Genomic DNA, 17,000 nt, shown 5'->3' with positions numbered 1-17,000 from the left:
TTTTGTTAAGCACAATGTTTTTCGTGCAGACTTATCAATCTTCAACTTGTGAAGCACCCGTTGGTCATTTTTGTTCTTCAAAAAGTGATGAAACATATATTGTAAAATGTGGCAAAGGAAGATATCAAGACGAAAAAGGTCAAACATCTTGCAAATCTTGCAAGGATGGTGAATATAATATTCAAACTGGTCAATCAAAATGCAAAGTTTGTCCTGTTGGTCATTCTTGTCTTCATAAGAATAAATCACCTGCAAAGTGCCGTAAAGGATCGTATCAAGACAAAAGAGGGAAAAAATTTTGTCGAACCTGCCCAATTAGCAAATTTTGTTCTTCAACTGGACCTGTAATACACAAAAAGGACACTAGCCCATTAGCAGCCGACAGACTTGAGAAAATACGCAATGCCATGACCTATGCAAAACAAGCCTACGACGAAGTAATAAATCCTGCTGATTCGAGATTGAAGGATGGCGATAGAACAAAAGGCTTTGTCAAGTACGACGACAATAAAATTGTTGTATCTTTTCAGGGTTCTAACGACATTAATGACTGGTATAGAAATGTCAAATTCGCCAAAGAGGATTATTCCGGCTGCGAAGATTGTGAAGTACACATTGGATTTTTTCAGACTTATAACGCAATGAAAGACCAAATGCTTGAGAAAGTAAGCGCTTTATCTGACGAACATTCTGACGCTAGAGTTTTAGTCACAGGTCATTCACTTGGTGGTGCAGTGGCGACTTTTGCCGCAGTCGATTTGGTCGATGCTGGACATTCTGTTGATTTAATAACCTTTGGCTCACCTCGGGTTGGTAACAACAAATTTTCAGAGCATGTCAACGGAGCTTTGAACGGATTGAATCTCAGAGTAACGAACAAAAGAGACTTTGTTACAGTCATACCTCTAGGATTTATAGGATATCTACATGTTGGGCAAGAAGTCCATTGCACTGATAAAGGCAAATGCGAAGAATACCCTCTTAATGAAGATGCTTCACATTTTAGAATAAGTGCTACCGATCATTCTTCATCAGAGTATTGTAAAATATAAAAACGTGAAATCTGCATTAGGATGAAAGAATCACATGACAGAATCGTGACTTCATTTGATGTTTTGTCATATGATGGTTTAGAAAGGGCGACAAAATTATGATGTCAATTATGTGAAGTAAATGCAAAAATATATTTTACAAAAAGTGGAGCACTGTGTATCACATGATATCCTATAGTAGTAGTAGACTAGAATACTTTCTTGTCCTTATCTAGATATCGGAGTTTTTATGACAGCTACTATATGTTAATGTTATCAAACGAAAAGTAATACTGATGGAACTTTACTGAATGTAAACAGCCGTATTTCTTGATTTGAAAACAAATCAAATTCGATAGATGATTGCTGCCCATAGAGATTGTCCAAAATAACTCGCTACGTGAAAGTGTCAGCCTTTCTGCGCATGTGCATGTGTGTGCTTTAAAATGCTGCATAATTTTACACAAACTTCTATCAGTGAATGATTTCGCAACTTTTCATCGAATTCACTCAAAAATATGCTCAAAATGTCGCTGTATAATTTTTTGTCTTATAAAACTTAATCGGGTGAATTTTGAAATAGCTAAAAAAGTGGCAAGAACTGTAAAAATGCAATTGGAATTTCGGAGTGGAATATGAAAATTGCAAACATGTTTTTATAGCTAACTAGTCAAAAACGTTTATATTATGACAACTTTAATGACTTCATATTTCTGCATCTGAAGCAAAATCATACGTGAGAGCACGCATCACTGAGACCAAATGAAGGAAAATTAAAAAGCGAAAAAGAGCAGTCGAAGTGGTAAAACACAAACAACTTTTCGATGAATACTCGCAACAGAAGTATGCTTACGAAGTACGAAGCACACAGTCCGCCCCAAAAATGTCTCGATAATACCTCGCTGAAAATGATTGCAACTGATATAACACCGAACTCTACCATGACTAATAAGGGATTTAAAAAAGTTTTCATTTGCAATAAACATTAGATACAAGCCAAACATACCCGGCCGAAGAACTTTAATACACAAGCTACCTGAAGAGTTTGAAGAAGTAACAGCAATGGTAAAGATTAAGATAATTTCTGCTTTGTTTTGACGACAGATATTTTGACTTGGACAGAGAACAACCCGCCAAGATATATATATAACTGCTATTTTATTCATGAATTATGGCAGATGGAACCATCATTTTGGAATCTTTTAACTTGTAGTGGTGTTATAAAGCCATACTGCAAAAAGGTTGCAGGCATGAATAACTGATGAATGGACAATTACTGAGAAACTCGTTGCTCCGGGAGCTGTTTGCACAAAGCATGCATAGCGTTATCCATAATTCATTGGATAGTAAAGTTTTCACTTGTGAAAAAATCAGTATATTTCTTTTTACAATGCTGAAACTTTTTAATTCAAGAAAAAGACTAAAAACGTTAGAGATACCAGGAAGGGAAAACCTCCAATAGTGCATTTAGGATTTTTAGATAGAAATTTAAAGTTCAAACACAACACTAAAAAAACATGTACGTCACATATGATCTGTAGGGTTTGTTTACTTTTACAAAAATTAGTACACTACAAACGTTAGTCGTTGTAAAATATTCCTTTCTTGATACTTCAATTATATGATTATATCAATTTAATTTTTATTTGTGAAAAACATTAAATATTGCGAAAACATTTGCTTTAATTTACATTGGCATAAGAGCAAACAATTCGTAGCTAAAAATACGTTTTCCAGTGCGTGTATCCAAGTGCCAACCGTTTTCGTTAAAAATCAGGAAACGGTATTTGAATCAATATATTTCAATTTTTTTTCCTTTAAAGTCGGTTATCGAAATTTCGATCTTAAAATTTATTTTTCTTTTTAAACGTTTTTGACGATGTGATCAATCACAAGAACAGAATTCAATGCTCCATTTTCGTTTTCTATTTCCAATTTCACAGGAAATTGAAAATGGGAATTCAAAAGCCGATTTTTTTCATAAATTCGAGTCTTTGAAAATGTTCAGGTTTGCGCAAAATTTCAATGCAACGTGGCAGTTAGACTTTGAAGCTGCCATTTACAGAGGATTTTTTAATTTTTCATTCTATTTTATTTTTTTCATTTTATTTCTGGGGTTTTCCTAGATTTTAGCATTTTTTCATGATTTATGACTCAATAACAGTAAAAGTAAATACAAGTATTCCAGTATATTGTATCGCTCTTATAAACGATAGAAAATTCATACAAAACAATCAACTTTATTTTGTAGCTCTGACATTTTACAAGATTTGATTCCATCAATTGCCTGAGGCATGGTCGTAGCAACAAAAACAGTAGCATTACTTTTTCATCGAAAGAAAAATCGTCGTCAATTATCCTTTTCAAGATGTTCAACAAATCAGCCATTTTGTTTTGCCAGTTGCGTGCGTGCGCATTTTTGTCATCTAAAGCGTACTTGTTGTTGGCTCCACACTCACAAGGATTTTTTGTCATTCATAACAAAAAATATCAAACACGTTTGATTTTTGGCTCATCTGTCTCGAATGACAAATGTGGTTGAAAACTTTCCCGCACACACGGAATTTTCGTCGATCCAACTTGTCACGAATAACAAGTGCGCGCAACAAGTTTGACAGTGTGCGGCGTGCTTTAAAGTTAGGAGAAGGTTTAATGGCTTTTTGGCTGACGTCACCAACGTCTTAATGCTCAAAACGATGATATTTGCTTTATTTAATAGGCTGAATGAATTTAGTCAATTAATGATTTGCGTAATATCACAGAGAAAATGGTCGATTGTCATTTGCATTTTACGTATATTCCTGTAGAAGGAGCATGGTTTTTTTGTTTTGCATTAATACATTTTATTTTTCAAAATTAGATTTGATAGATATCTGGTAATTAGTTCAATTGCCAACAATGAATGTTAAACAATCATGTGGAACAAATACATATAACGACATGCTTAACACCATGCATAAAAATACTATTCACTTCAAGTGTTGCCACATATAAACCATGAAGCGTCGTGGAATTGTTCACATGAGATGGAGCAAGACTATGCACATAGACGACAAGTATAAAGATTTGTGATTGAACAAAGCAAAATAAAGTTGTTCCCTTCAGTTGTCATCGATGATAAGTTACCAAAAGACGTCTCATTTGAATGCAGATGTATTTGAACGCGTTGATAAAAAATCAAGACCGCCAACATCTGTAAATGCAACAGAACCTGAATTGGAATCTATGACTTTGAAGAAACTTTATGAAAACATGGAACAATATAGTTGCAGCTTACACACTTATGTTTGCTCGCTATCATGTATAAAAATAAATCCCACGGCTGGAAACTTAATGTAAGTGATTATGTTGACGATAAATGATTATTTGCTTCTTGATTTATCTTTATATTGTTCTTCTGAAAATCTCAATGGCTTTTTATTGATGCTACTGATTTTTGTTTTTCATTCCTATGTCGCACTAGTCATTACTGAATATATGCAATGATAAATACACTACATTTTTTCATCTGTCTTCAGCGCACCATGTAGCTAGTCAAACAGAACTCAGTACAAACAGAACGCCTTATTCATCTCGTAACCTCAAGCAAGAGCAAGATATGACTGCAAGTTTCAATGAATATTTGGAAAAAATTAAAGTCTAGTTTATACATTCATTATCCTCTCATGAATCTTAACCTACAACATCCTGCATCGATACTTTGCATAACGACATTAAAACGCAAAAAAATCTTTAAAATCTAATGAATTTATTTTTATCAATCAATGCATTAAAGATTATTTATTGTCTTTGTGAATGGTGCCATGCTCCTAACTCCTAAGGAGCCAATCACAATAAAAAATTTGAGTTATGACATCAACTAAAGAAATGTTAAAAACGTAAAATTTGTCACTTTAATGTTGTAGAAAAAATAGTAAATTCTGTCTTCTTACGACGATCTAAATATGAGTTTAAAGGAATAATCAACTAGTCATATTTGTAGATCTTGTAATACAAAAGCTTTCACTGTAAAAATCTTTGACCAGATTTTTAAGCCTTTGATCATTTCAAAGTTTTTGATGGATTGATCAATTGATGGCTCAATTTTCAAACTTAACTGACTAAATCTATTTGTGCAATTTTGGTGAATGTTCTACCATTTGGACAGTCAAACAGAAAATATATAGTAATTTTTTCATTCTCTTTATATAGCTGATTCTTATTTTCTTATATTGTAGATTCCACATGTATGAAGTTGTGAAAGGCCCTTTACCACCTGTGTCGTTCACTTCAGTTACTCTAAATAATTCTTTATTACCCATGTGCCATGGTGATTCATGGCCAAGAATGTTTATTTGTAGTTTGGTTTCTTTGTTGATGTCAGTTGTTTGTTCATATAATGATGGTGGGCCCCATTGTTATATGATCCCACTAAAAGGTGGTCAGCTGATACTCACAGAAGATCAATTCTGCATTGAGCATTCTTTGACTGATGATTTAACTGGGATATTGAAGTGCTCTCTTTTCCTTCGCTTGAAGTTACCATTAGAATGCATTGCAAATTGTATGCATGAACATTAACATTGGAGTGAGTAGACTATAAAAACGGTCTATATTCTACGACGATGGAAAACAAGCGAGTGGAAAAAACACGATCCATGTCTTGTCGTTTGTAAGTTGAGTAGATAAGTGTGAAAATTAATTTATATGAGTAACTGCATGAGATATAGTTGAGGATCCAGCTGGTCTATTTTTTTAATTTGAGCCATAGTCATGAAAAACACTAGCTACTTTTTATTAATTTTATTAAACGTTTATGAGGAAAATTGCAATGCTGCAAGTGGGGTTCACTGAATTTCTATGATAAAAATGTTGCAATAAATTTTAATGATATACACGTAAAAACTGCGCGATGAAAGAAAGGAAGAGACGGTCTATATCGTCTGGATCAGACTGACCAAGACAACGCTTGAACTAGGTATTAAAGTTTAATTCTTTTCAATATATTTAATTTCTGTTTTTGTTTATTCATTATGCTGACATTTATGCCGTGTTTTTATAGAGTATAGGTATGTCTGTAGGTCTACCATCCGGACAATGAATGAACGACCAAGTCGAAGAGAACCACCAAGAAAAATGCGTCCTTATTGAAAGATTCACACCTGCAATTTTCGCTATACATAATGTTAATCAGTATAATCGCATTTTCAAATCAACATTTCAAAAATTTCGTAAACGAAATTTTCACAATTGTTAAGTTTTCTGACAAAACACACGAGTAAAAGCCAGCTATTAATAAAGGTCTCAATGAAGCAACAGAGAAATTTTGAATCGAATGAAGTCTAGTATACATCAAAAATGATTTTTATGCATGTTATGACGTCACTTTGGTCTTTCCATCTGCATTGTTATTGACAGGTGAATGTTCAGGTCGTAATTTTTGAATAATTTTTTCATATGATATATGTATGTGCTTCTAATAGTTTTCATTTTTCGTCTACTTATTAAAATTTTTGTTAACACTCTGCGCTGTTTCATTTTTTGTTCTCTACAAAGTTTTCGTTTCTTTGTTCGAACACAAAATATTTGCTGTGCCAATATGGTAGTCAGCCGCTTTTTTGTCGTTCTGAAAATTTAACGCTGTACGATCTGAATACGCTGCATGTTTAAGTAGATCATCGGGATCATTGAAGATAACAAAAATATAAGTTCTTAAAACTACAAAATTAAGAAAATTTTACTAAATTTTGATCATTTTTTAATTGAGGGTTTTTACCGGATCCACCGGTTTTCCCTCGACATTTCGTTTTGTTTGGAAAAAACAGTGTCCACATTTGGGGCCAAGGATAGCATTTGTCATAACATAATTTATTGTAGATATAAATATTGACGTTTCTTTGTCATTTCTTGGCCTTTGGGTATATCTCCCAAAACACTGCGTCTATTAAATAAAGCTACAAAACTGTGATTTTGTAATACAAAAGTATAGTAAAGTGGGACCGATACCCCCCATGAAGCCAATAAATGATCGATCTTCCGGCTTCAATTTTCGCGAGATGCGTTATCCAGTCTAATATACATATCAGAGTTAATAATCTATAATAATTTTGATGAGGTTTCCCGTCCAGGTAATTCCTATACAGGTCAGTGGTAATAATAAACAATCATGTTATCGTATCATTTGATCTAACAGCATTTGTAAGTAATTTTTAAAAGCAAGATGACGACGGTTTGATTCGAATTTATTAAATACAAAAGATAAAAAATATGATTTAGAAGTCGCCTGCCATTCTATCGATTGCGATCGTGGTTTGCATTTATTTTAAGACTTAAGTAGTAGCAGTTCTCTGTCAAGTCCAGCAACAGCGTGCTGAAACCGAATAGCATTTCCAAAGGTGCACTTTCGAATGGTTGTCGCGTTTCCGATTTTCATGGTTTGATTAGCCATTGATTCATCAGCTCTGACTAAAATAATATAAACTTACCGAGTGAATAGCCTGCGTTAATGTGAAATTATGAAAAGACAAGGTTGTATCACAAATTATTTTCCGCCGCTGGGGCCTCAGAAGACCAGAATGTCAAATGAATCGGGTCAAAAAAAGATGTCAAGAATACATAGAAGGTACTGAAAAATGATTGATGATGAAGAAGCAGTATTCTGTTTGGTAGTTTGATGGAATTGTTTCATGTGCCAATGTAGCCATTGTTATTATGTTTATACTTGATTGTTAGATACAGATTGTTCATAAGATCAAGCATGTTTGATCAAAGCATGTGGTTTGTAATATCATGAGTGCTTTGGGTCTACTTGTATGAGGTCAGGTTACACTGATCACAAGATGTAATACATTTTCTTAAATGAAGGTGAAATGTGTTTGATCTATAGGTGGGTGTAATGTTTGCACCGCTGTACAAAAGCAGAAGATTGGTAATTGGGAGGGCTCCTCTAGTACAGTAGAATATGCATTTATGAATATTACTCACCCCCTGCCAATTTTGATCTTATACTGTCCTTGTTTTGCTTAAGTACTGTGTTGCCATCATTCTTGATTGTTTTTTTCTTCTTGAAAATTTTAAATAGCCGTGATGTATGGCATGTGTGTGTATTTCTTTGTCTTTTTAGACGAAATTTGTCACCTACTGAGCCACACAATTCCAACAGGAAACAACAAATGTTTTTGGTGAGAAATATAAGGATTTCACTCAAACTGCATTTTTAATGTTTGATTTTTGGTCTTAATCTGTAATCCTCTCTGCCATTTGGTGCTTCATCAGGAGTGATCTGATGTTGAAGCTTTAGTCCTTGCATACCCTCGTCTAGTCTCTTTATCAAAAGTGATCTGCTGTTGAGACTTGAATTTTTATATACTCCTAGTGTCTTCATAAGAAGTGATCTGATGTTGAAACTGGAGTCCTTATATACTCCAGTCTTGTGTCTTCATCAAAAATGATCTGATGTTGAAACTTGAGTTCTTATATACTCCCATCTAGTGTCTTCATCAGGAGTAATCTGATGTTGAAACTTGAGTTCTTATATACTCCAGTCTTGTGTCTTCATCAAAAGTGATCTGATGTTGAGACTTGTGTCGTTACTCCAGTCTAGTGTCTTTAATAGGTCTCTTCCAACATTAACCTTATTAGTGCAGTTCCCTAATCTAAAATAATGAATGCAACGCCATATATTTCTAGGATTTAGGGCAAAGAAATTTTGGTCATACAACATGTGCTACATGTGGCATGATATACACAAATAGTCAACCTGAAGATGAAGCTTATCATGGCAAGTTTCATGACACTGTTGTCAGCGCCCTTCGATTCAATGTAAGTCTTGTTTGTGTTTTACAAACTTTGTTTATCTTAGTCCAAAAATTATTTTAAGTGTTGATAAGTTTTTGTCTCGCGTTTAAATTGCAGTGAACAAAGAAGTTGGGGAAAAAAATTAGACAATTTTGTTAAAAAATGAAGGCCATAGGTATTTCCAACCTTATTAATTTGTCTTCTGTATTTTAAGGGATGGAAAAATGAACATTTTTTGGAACATTATGATGATGGACGAGTTCTTGTTGTTTCACCAAATGATCCACCTTCACATTTGAAAAAGGTTCTTCACCAATATCTATGGTGTGTTTGTCACCAATGTCTATGGTGTGTTTGTCATTAATGTCTATGTTGTGTTTGTCATTAATGTCTATGGTGTGTTTGTCACCAATGTCTATGGTGTGTTTGTCATTAATGTCTATGGTGTGTTTGTCACTAATGTCTATGGTGTGTTTGTCATTAATGTCTATGGTGTGTTTGTCATTAATGTCTATGGTGTGTTTGTCACCAATGTCAATGGTGTTTTTGTCATTAATGTCTATGGTGTGTTTGTCATTAATGTCTATGGTGTGTTTGTCATTAATGTCTATGGTGTGTTTGTCACCAATGTCTATGGTGTGTTTTCATTAATGTCTATGGTGTGTTTGTCGTTAATGTCTATGTTGTGTTTGTCACCAATGTCAATGGTGTACTTTAGTCTCTTAGCTACTTATTTTGTCTTAAGTTTTCTTGATGAAATAGTCATCAGCTGTTGCCAATGCTTTTACACATTTCTGTACTTATTTGTGCATTAATATACATGAAGCTCCTGCTTGCCTAATAAGATGTCTGTATGCTTCTGAGATACCACAGAGAATTATGTGATAGGAAACTATAGCCCAGCAATATTTGCACCTTAACTTGCAATCATTGAAAATGTGTGTGTTAAGAGGGCAGAACAAGTTGTAAGTGAATTTATGAATCATTTCAGACTCCTCAAAACAAGAAATTTTACATGGTCCTTATTTATCACTCCACTGAAATTTCCTAATAAATCTATGAATGCATGTCCAGTTTAAGATTATGTTGTTACTTCATATAGGCAACAAGTATTCATGCTGTAGTCGACAACGAGTTGGGATTTTCTTCAGAAGCCTCATCAAGAATGAAGGATGCTAAAGTAAGGAACATAATATATATACGTATTAGATAATGTTTATTGGTTGAAGGCTTTTAGTAATGGTGGGGGGGGGGGGTTACACTTATGCTGACAGGGACTGGGGAGAGAGATTGATAGCACGCGATAAGTGCAAACGTCAGACTTTAGAGCGACAGTAATGACAGTGACTAAATATTTTTAAGCGTAATAAACTAAGAACTGCTGTAAATGGCATTCTTACATGTTTATGAGGATAAACGTGGTATTTTTTCTTAGCGTGCAATATTTGTTATTTGTTTTCAATTCACTAAAAGAATACCATGTTTGCTCAGAGTACTCATTCAATAATTTATTTATAGTATATGAGTATTGTTCAATAATTTATGCTGTTAATTATGCCGTGATTTTTTCCAGACCTATCTATTTGTCGCAGGCAAGAAAGTCGTCGGATGTGTTGTAGCCGTTCATATTGAAGAGGTGGTCTTATTTTTTACGCGAAAAATTCATCTTTTTCGACGTCTGATAAATCGGTGACAATTATATGTATTTAATGCATTACTAAACTGTTCTTTGAACTTGTTTTTCAAGGCTTTTTCCCTTCTGCCTTACCCATATGAAGAGAGAGAGGCAAAAAGTTCAGATATGACTGCTTGGTGCTGTAGGTGAGCTGTTTTGTTCATAGATTTTTCAACGACGTAAGAGCTCGTACTCAGGCTCTTTGGTTTTGTACACGGACGTATGTTGTTTAAGCGCATATTACTTTGTTGAAGAAGTGTTGAATGTGTTGTAGTTGCTGTTGCTTTTCGAATATTTTTTCTACGTCAGCTTATTCATTGAAGTATTTCTCTTCTTCAGCTCCGAACCGACTCGCGCTATCTGTGGAATCAGTAGAATATGGGTGTTTAAACAATATAGAAGGAAGAGGGTTGCTACGAGACTACTGGATTGTGTCAGGTAGCTACATATTAATAGAGTAATGGGAGGACAATAAAATCTGAGGAATAAATGCTTGTAGTAAGGCTAACTTTAATATTATTGTACTGTACAATAAAAAAATAAAAGATGTTTATTGTGTTTGCACCACAGGCTTATGCAAACCAAGGAGATCTTTAGTAGAACCCGAGAGCAAATCAGTGCAAGCCCTAGACCTAAGGTCGAGTGCTCTCACAAATGTCTCCGAGGTTTGCATAAGCCAGTGCAAACTCGAAAAACGTCTTTTATTTTTTTATAAAACAAAAATAATGTCAAACTGAGAAAGACAAAGGTTTCAATTCTACCTCTAGCATGTATCAATGATTGATATGCAGATTCTCCTTGTTTGATTCAATTGATTGAATTTAAAACGATATTTTTAGTTATTAGTACCCAATCCCCGCTAAAAAGCCATCGGACTTTTTCGACCAGTGGCAACTCGGACTTTTCATTTTCTTATGATAGGGCAGATTTCATGTTTGGTGGCGTGGTTGCCAAGGAACAAATGGCTTTTTCCGACCCAACACCAATGGGAAGACAGCTGGCCGAATTCTATTGTGGAACTGATCGTTTCCTCGTGTTTCGATGACAGTCCTCTCCATGTTCCAAGATTTGACGATGGAAAACATTTAGAATCACCCATCTGGTTACCAATTTCATTGCCTTCGTTTTTGCACCATGGGGGAGGGGTAAAACACTACGCTCTCCATAATGTAATAAAATAGTTAAGTACGCTAATAGCAATCAAAATTCTTGGAGAAAAACACTGTTTTCCAGTCCTCGAAGTTTCCCTTCTTGCTCTTGTGGCAAATTAGACGTGCAACTAAACTTAAGGACATTGAAATGACAAAGGTTGAAGCCGTTTAAAATACCAAACTATGTTGTTTATATAACTTTAACGAATATAATGTGATCAACGTAGCTATATTTAAAAATGATTTATATACACTACTGAAATAAGTATGAGCGAGATACGTTTAGATTTTTACTCTCGTGAGACTTAAGAAGACCGCAATTTTCTTTTGTTCATCGTTCAGTTCAATGATTGGTATTGCTTACGCTTGGGTTTATGTCGGTGCCAATGTTCAGTGCTTTATACTTGTTTTATATGCTTACGCTTGGGCTCATGTCGATGCCAATGTTCAGTGCTTTATACTCGTTTTATATGCTTACGTTTGCTTACGCTTGGGCTCATGTCGATGCCAATGTTCAGTGCTTTATACTCATTTTATATGCTTACGCTTGGGCTTATGCGATGCCAATGTTCAGTGCTTTATACTCGTTTTATATGCTTACGCTTGCTTACGCTTGGGCTTATGTCGATGCCAATGTTCAGTGCTTTATACTCATTTTATATGCTTACGCTTGCTTACGCTTGGGCTTATGCGATGCCAATGTTCAGTGCTTTATACTCGTTTTATATGCTTACGCTTGCTTACGCTTGGGCTTATGTCGATGCTAATGTTCAGTGCTTTATACTCGCGTTTTATACTCGCCATTAAAATGCCAAAAGTCAACGTCGTGTAAAAAGCAAATTACGAGTGAAGTTTATGTGGCATTATTATATGGCAAGCGTCACTTCAAGCAAAATGCGCGCTCTGATTGGCTCAGAAACATTTTTGCCGGTCCATTCCCGTAATTGACCACCGTCCAAAACGCATAATTTTACAGTGAATTGTAAACAAACATCGTAATGCAAACAGCATAACGCAAGAAGACAGCGAATCAAAACCATTTGCGAATGTGAGTTGAAAGAAAAACACTTGGAAAACAGTTTAACTATCCAGACGATACAATTTGAAACGATTTCTTTTTTCTGACAAGAACTAGAAAAGTGAAAGTCAACTTGTACAAAACAGCAAAGACGAGAAAGAAAGCATGCTTCGTTTCAGGTCAAATAATGCCTTATAATAAACCTTTTAATAACCTCTCTTTCTCGGTCGTTACTGAGAAATATCGGACCTCTGTCTTTATGTACAAACCTCTCTCTACGGGCTTGGTCTGTACAAAGACACCTGTGTCTGATATTTCTCCGTAAACACCTCGAGCTCGGTTGTTAAGGGCTTATTAATCGTCATTAGTAAATATTCAGGCAATATTCAGGTTTTGGGTTTAAAAGCTATAGACTAATATACATTGAATATGTTTCTTTACAAAAATTTACCCGAAATCCAAATATTTCGAATCTGAAATGTAGCAACAAGCCTATAATAATCAAATCACTATTATACTGGTGAGAAAAATTCAAACATGTGACCATGTTTCATGACATTACGAATGGGGAATCTTAAACCTTGTAACAATGGATGACTTGCCTTGTTTGCGTTTTGCTGACAGGCAGATTAATCCCAAGAGAGGTTAAAAATTATTGCTAATGTTATCCATTGTACATTGTTGTCAGCCATTCCCTCGATCAACATGACAATGAAGAAGGCTGTACCAGATGATAAATATTGTAATCCCTAGGAGGTAAAATCATCCCTTTACTGTTATATTAGAATGCTCTCCCCACCCCTCTAGCTGTATTTTCTTCTAAGTAAGCCTCAGTATACAACTTATTTTATTTCTATTTGAACAATAATAATTAAAAAACTGTCCAATGTAGTCTTCAAGCATAAAACTACTCAAAAACCATATCTTCGCATTCCTCTTTGATGAGAGGAAATTGCAAATTTACAAGTGCTGCGCATAACTGAAACAAAATGTCAGCATAGCAGCGCAAATACGAAGGAATGCAGCCTAAAATTTTGAAGTCTTTCAGCCTAGCATTGGCTTTTTCAACATGACTCCGTGCTTTAGCTATGGCTTTTGTTTTCTTGACCTCACTCTCTGTGAAAGTCCATTATTCAGAAAGGGTGGAATATTGACACAGACACCATGTGGTACAACATCCTGGATAAGGAAACCCTTGTCTGCCAGAATCATGTCTCCAGCTGTCAAGTGATTAAGGAGTCCAGACTGTTGCACAATGGCCTTGTCTGAAATAGAACCTGGATACAGCCGACTGACATTAGCAATGACTCCATTTGGTGCAACACCAATTATTACCTTAAAGGAATTCATTCCTCTGTATGATAAATAGGTTGCATTTTGCTGACTCATCAATCCCGGTGCAGCAACCTCAATATTTGTGCAGACAGGATTCAAATTGCCTGAAAAAGGAGGGTGCAGAGATCTTGTTTTTTTGTTTCTGGGATGGAATCGACGTCATTAGGTCGTCAAACAAAATTTCATGCAAAACATGAGTGAATGCTATAACAATGTTAGAAATTGTGGCCACATTACAATGAAACAATTGGGCTAGGTGAAGCTGTGTGTAGTTCTGTCGTACTTTCATTAAAGTGATAAAAATTTGATCCTCAAAATTGATGGATTATACCTTCCAAAGCACTAAGATTTAAGGTTTTCGCTACGGAAAATACAAAGCGACCGTTACAAAGACAACTAGCTGAAGCTTCTATCATTCAGTATTCGATGATTCTCCCTCATGTCCTGATGTCAACTCTTCACCTGAATAGAGTCCGTAAATCTCACTTAAAATCACGTAATTCATCAAATTTTCACCGAATAAGGAATTCTTTTTGAATATCAGTTCATACCTTATGAGTCTAATCCATCTCTTGTACTCGTCGTTCAGCATTGTAGCGCTTGGAAAAGCAAAGAACTTGCAAGTGTTGCCATCCGACGAATGGCCACATGTAGGAGCAAAACAGTAAACCATTTTGCCCGTTTGACCCGCGTCCTTTACACTTCTTAAACAAAAGTTGATCCCTTGGATTACCTTTTAACCATTCCTGTTTTTTTTTATTGTCTTTTGTGGGATTACACTGGATAATCAAAGCTTTAGACATTCAAAACAAAGGAAGCGTGTCCAAAGCGCTCGCATAAGATATTTTGTTTAGAACTGCATTTTTAGCTCCATGGTAACGTGACGTCACACTTAAGGACTCTATGGTTTCTAATACTGAACCAATAATAAATAAAAATGTTGAATGAAGTAGAGCGATTTAATTTCTAGACCACTTCGTCACCATTTAAACATATTTCTTGATCCACAAACATTTGAGCTGCTATTTTGTAGTTTTTCAGCAATATACTACTTTATTCTCATCAACTATAACTTTTCCCCGTCCTCCAATCTCAACCACATTCTATCTTTGTGTATTAGATATGGTATTAGTGTCTTGGCTACCAGATAATTAATTCTTAAGTATGACGTAAGCTAAAGTAGAAACAGTGTTGCCAGCTCACATTTTGTAAAAATCAAAAGTAAGCTATGAATAAAAATTAATGCTCAGCATAAAGTTTTGATTACAGCCATAGAAATAGACCGAAACTTGTAAAATTGAATTTATTGTAATGTTTCGTCTTTACTCAAGATATCTTCAGACAATTAACAAAAAGGATGTTAAGACAAGATATTATATTTACAAAAGGTGTAAAATTACTACTAAAGGAGGCGGTGTCAAATGGATTATATGATAAGGAAGTTAGAAAGTAAAATAAAGAGAAATTAAAAAGGTTAAGTAAACAGACAGCCGCATTCTAAAAATCATTTCACATTCCCAATCACTGAGTGTAGCTTAAAGATCACCTCATGACTATTCAAAGACAGCATATACCAAAAGTCTAGTCATCGATGGAGAAAAGACTTTGTCATTTATGAGTTTTTCTATTTCAGTGAGTGTGAGTGAGCTTTAAGAGTACAGGAAAAATATTTCTAAACATCCTGTTCCTTAACAAGTTCCGTTAGACCTATGCTGAAGCCATTGCTAAAAATTACATAGTAATTAGACTAACGTAATGTGAGCTTACCTAAGATAATGCCAAAGTTCAGAGAATATAAATAGAGCAACTTTTGTTACTTTATGCAAAAGGTAGAAATTTTGGAGCGTCTTACTTGATTCCGAAGTAAAAAGATGACGGTTTTAATACTTTTGTTAAGCATGATATTTTTCGTGCAGGCTTATCAGTCTTCATCTTGTAATGCACCTGTTGGTTATTACTGTCCTTCCATGAATAATCCAACACAACTTTTAAAATGTGGCAAAAGAAAATATCAAGACAAAACAGGTCAAACATCTTGCAAATCGTGTAAGGATGGAGAATACAACATTGGAACTGGACAATCAAAATGTAATGTTTGTCGTGTTGGTCATTCTTGTTACTGGAGGATAAATTGCCTTTAAAATGTCGTGGTGGGCAGTATCAAGAGAAAAGAGGAAAAACATATTGTCAAACCTGCCCAATTAGAAGAGTTTGCTCCCCAACTGGTCCTGTATTACCAAAGAGGAACACTCGGGCTATAAATTCACACAACAAACTGTCAGCAATTCGTAATGCTGCAATACATGCAAATGCAACCTACCAATTTCAGCCTTCTAAGTGGCGATTGATGAACCGAAATGAGATGAAAGGCTTTGTCAAATACAACAGTTGTGTAATTGTTGTATCTTTTCAGGGTAGTAAAAGCATTAAAGACTGGCTTAAGGATATCAAAATAAAGAAAAGATCATTTGGGAGCTGCCAAGCGCAAAATTGCAAAGTACACACTGGATTTTATGAGTCTTATTTTCCTCTGAAATGCCAGATGTTTATGAAAGTGAAGGATTTGTCCCTTCTCAATCGCACCAAGAAGGTTTTAGTCACAGGTCATTCACTTGGTAGGGCAATGGCGACTTTGGCAGCAGTTGATATGGTCAATGCTGGATATCGTGTCAATTCAATAACCTTTGGTTCACCCAGGGTTGGTAACAAAAAATTTGCTGAACATGTCAACAAAAAAGTGCAGGGACGAAATCTAAGAGTGACGTACAGGAACGACATTTTTACGGTCAGTCCTGGAAAATCTATTGAATACTGGCATGTCGGGCAAGAAATTCATTGCACTGGTCCGCGCAACAAATGCCAAGAATTACCCCCTTATGAAGATTTTCGAAAAGTAAGAACAAACATTCCAGATCATTTTATGAATAACTATCTTGCAATATAAAAAAAAAGTAAATAGTACATATTTGCAAATTTTTGCATATCAAATTACCCAATGGAAAATGGCAGAATCC

General features: G+C 35.0%; 3 protein-coding genes and 1 long non-coding RNA gene across 5 annotated transcripts; 2 read left to right on the top strand and 2 right to left on the bottom strand.

Annotated features, from left to right (window-relative positions):
* Positions 1 to 14: 14 nt before the first annotated feature.
* Positions 15 to 1,052, top strand: LOC124452012 (probable feruloyl esterase A). The gene has a single exon (XM_047002607.1). It carries the CDS (start codon positions 15 to 17, stop codon positions 1,050 to 1,052), a length of 1,038 nt encoding a protein of 345 aa, XP_046858563.1.
* Positions 1,053 to 7,171: 6,119 nt separating this feature from the next.
* LOC124450934 (N-acetyltransferase ESCO1-like) lies at positions 7,172 to 11,908 on the top strand. Of its 2 annotated transcripts, none has more exons than XM_047001584.1 (9): positions 7,172 to 7,632; positions 8,134 to 8,191; positions 8,700 to 8,831; positions 9,022 to 9,111; positions 9,910 to 9,987; positions 10,381 to 10,443; positions 10,555 to 10,628; positions 10,822 to 10,920; positions 11,409 to 11,908. In XM_047001584.1, exons 1-9 carry the CDS (start codon positions 7,526 to 7,528, stop codon positions 11,503 to 11,505), a joined length of 798 nt encoding a protein of 265 aa, XP_046857540.1. In that variant the 5' UTR covers positions 7,172 to 7,525; the 3' UTR covers positions 11,506 to 11,908. The 2 variants fall into 2 exon arrangements, with proteins under 2 accessions (XP_046857540.1, XP_046857539.1); XM_047001583.1 differs by having other exon boundaries at positions 11,404 to 11,908.
* LOC124450941 lies at positions 9,771 to 10,824 on the bottom strand. Its single transcript, XR_006950270.1, has 2 exons — positions 10,727 to 10,824; positions 9,771 to 9,982 (listed from the first exon to the last, which is right to left on the bottom strand). It is a non-coding gene; the product is annotated as an uncharacterized LOC124450941 (long non-coding RNA).
* Positions 11,909 to 13,375: 1,467 nt separating the features above from the next.
* Positions 13,376 to 14,821, bottom strand: LOC124450936. Its single transcript, XM_047001587.1, is given in 3 exon segments — positions 13,376 to 13,776; positions 13,779 to 14,090; positions 14,318 to 14,821. Coding segments are annotated over 3 exon segments (615 nt in total). The 5' UTR covers positions 14,403 to 14,821; the 3' UTR covers positions 13,376 to 13,558.
* Positions 14,822 to 17,000: the final 2,179 nt, after the last annotated feature.

Source organism: Xenia sp. Carnegie-2017, unplaced genomic scaffold (assembly GCF_021976095.1).
Source record: "Xenia sp. Carnegie-2017 unplaced genomic scaffold, XeniaSp_v1 HiC_scaffold_24, whole genome shotgun sequence".
NCBI lineage: Eukaryota > Metazoa > Cnidaria > Anthozoa > Malacalcyonacea > Xeniidae > Xenia > Xenia sp. Carnegie-2017.
This window is presented reverse-complemented; position numbering and strand designations above follow the sequence as displayed.

Excerpts from the sequence above, each read along its gene's own strand:
- LOC124450934 (XM_047001583.1), top strand. The coding sequence starts at position 7,526 with ATGAAAAGACAAGGTTGTATCACAAATTATTTTCCGCCGCTGGGGCCT. Across the intron at positions 8,192-8,699 it reads GGAAACAACAAATGTTTTTG|GATTTAGGGCAAAGAAATTT; the intron begins GTGAGAAATATA and ends ATATATTTCTAG. Across the intron at positions 10,444-10,554 it reads TAGCCGTTCATATTGAAGAG|GCTTTTTCCCTTCTGCCTTA; the intron begins GTGGTCTTATTT and ends TTGTTTTTCAAG.
- LOC124452012 (XM_047002607.1), top strand. The coding sequence starts at position 15 with ATGTTTTTCGTGCAGACTTATCAATCTTCAACTTGTGAAGCACCCGTT.